The sequence below is a fragment of the Brassica oleracea genome, chromosome C2 (assembly GCF_000695525.1).
Source record: "Brassica oleracea var. oleracea cultivar TO1000 chromosome C2, BOL, whole genome shotgun sequence".
In the NCBI taxonomy this organism is placed as follows: Eukaryota; Viridiplantae; Streptophyta; class Magnoliopsida; order Brassicales; family Brassicaceae; genus Brassica; species Brassica oleracea.
The window spans coordinates 19156393-19158105 of NC_027749.1; the positions used below are offsets into that span (position 1 = coordinate 19156393).

At 39.7% G+C, this 1713-nt stretch overlaps 1 protein-coding gene across 1 annotated transcript in view; it reads left to right on the forward strand.

The window, feature by feature from the left end:
* The window catches only part of LOC106323627, a 4901-nt gene extending 3543 nt beyond the window's left edge, over positions 1-1358 (forward strand). Inside the window, exons 6-7 of the mRNA XM_013761716.1 lie at positions 1136-1292; positions 1345-1358. Of these exons, the coding sequence (XP_013617170.1) occupies positions 1136-1292; positions 1345-1358 (171 nt within the window). The remainder of the gene's footprint in view (positions 1-1135; positions 1293-1344) is intronic.
* Positions 1359-1713: the final 355 nt, after the last annotated feature.

Consider the following 1713-nt stretch of genomic DNA (forward strand, 5'->3'; position numbering starts at 1 on the left):
ATTGTTACGGGTGGAAACACATGTTGTTGACGATGTGTCTGATTATGATATTGCTCCGGTGAATCCTCCAAACGATGAATATGTATCAGATGTCGAGGTACAATCAGACGGTGATTCGGAATAGTCAAATATATTCTAAAATTGTAAAATATGTTGTAAGGTTGTAAAATATGTTGTAAGCTTGTAAAATATGTTGTGAGATTGTTAAAAAAAAATTATATGATGTAGAATATATGGAATATGTATGAAAGGTTTGGATTGTAGTTGTTGTATGAGTATAAGGTTGATAAGAAAATGGTTTGGGTTTAGGGATCGTAGTTTATGGGTTGGGTGTTTGTGGTTTCGCGTTTTTAATATAGCCACGATTATATAGTGGCTATGTGGAAATTGGGACAAAACCAATTGGTTTGGCTCCAATTGTTTTTAGTTTTGCGCTTGATATTGAAATTTAGCCACTGTAATGGCGTGGGTATTTCGTGGCTTCTCTAAAATTTTGGTAAACCAATTGGGTTTGGTTCCAATTTATTTGGTTTTGGCGGTTCTTATTAAACATAGCCACGGTTAGCCACTATTGTTTCGTGGCTTTGCTGAAAAGGGTTTTATATTCCGGTTTTCTTCTTTCTTCTCAACAGTTAGAGAAAAAAAAGAGAAACCCTCGACTCGCGACTCAACACAGAATCGCCTTCTCTGATTCTAGTCTCGCCGTCTCTGATTCCAAGCCGGGCCGTCTCCCATCTCCCATCTCAATCTCACACCTCTCAAGGTAACCCTCTCTCTCTTCCCCTGACTTGAACCTGAAACCCTTCGATTCTCGATTAGATATGATGTTTTAGGGTCTTCTTTGTGTTCTTGTTGCATGTTTATTTTTTTTTTCGATCTAGGCTTTCGTTTTTTGTTTGGTTTTGTAAGCTCTAGGGTTTTCGATCTAGGGTTTTAGTCTGTCTATTTTGTAATTAGTCTGTCTACTTTGTAAGCTCTAGGGCTTTCGATCTAGGGTTTTAGACTGTCTACTTTGTAAGCTCGCTGTTTCTGTCTCTTTAATGTCTCTCTTTGTTAGATTTGTCTTTCTCTCTTTGTTTTCTCTAAACGATGAATATGTAAGATCTAATGTGTCTTTTTCTTTGGTTGTGAACAGATGAACTCAACAAGAGTACCTGGAACACATGCTGCGTCTCCTACTATGCCTCCTGGTGCTACTAGACCCATTTTTAACCATGCTGGATCTCCTCCTATGCCTCCTGGTGCTACTGGACCCGCTTTTAACCATACTGGATCTCCTCTTATGCCTCCTGGTGCTACTGGACCCGCTCTAAACCATACTGCTTCCTCATCTCGTTCAAACAGCTACCCGCAAATGACCCTTAATGCAATGCTCAACGCACCTGCTCCGCTCTTACAGCCACATCTCCATCCCGATAAGCTGAATGGAGCTTTATGGTAAGATCACTTCCTGATCTTGGAATGTTTCTTTTATTTGAATTGTGTCTGTGTAGGATTGTTTCTGTTAGGATTGTTTTGTGATAGTTTCTGTAGAATTTTGTCATAGTATTGTTTCTGTTACTGATGTTTGTTATCATCTCAAGTTTGGTATTGACCCATCTGTCCATGCTTTCATCCGTGCAACTTGGCAAGGATACTACATGGGTCCTTGGAAGAGTTGGAGGAAGGTTCCTGAGGAAAGGAAGGATTCATGGTGGCAAACGTTTGTGGTAA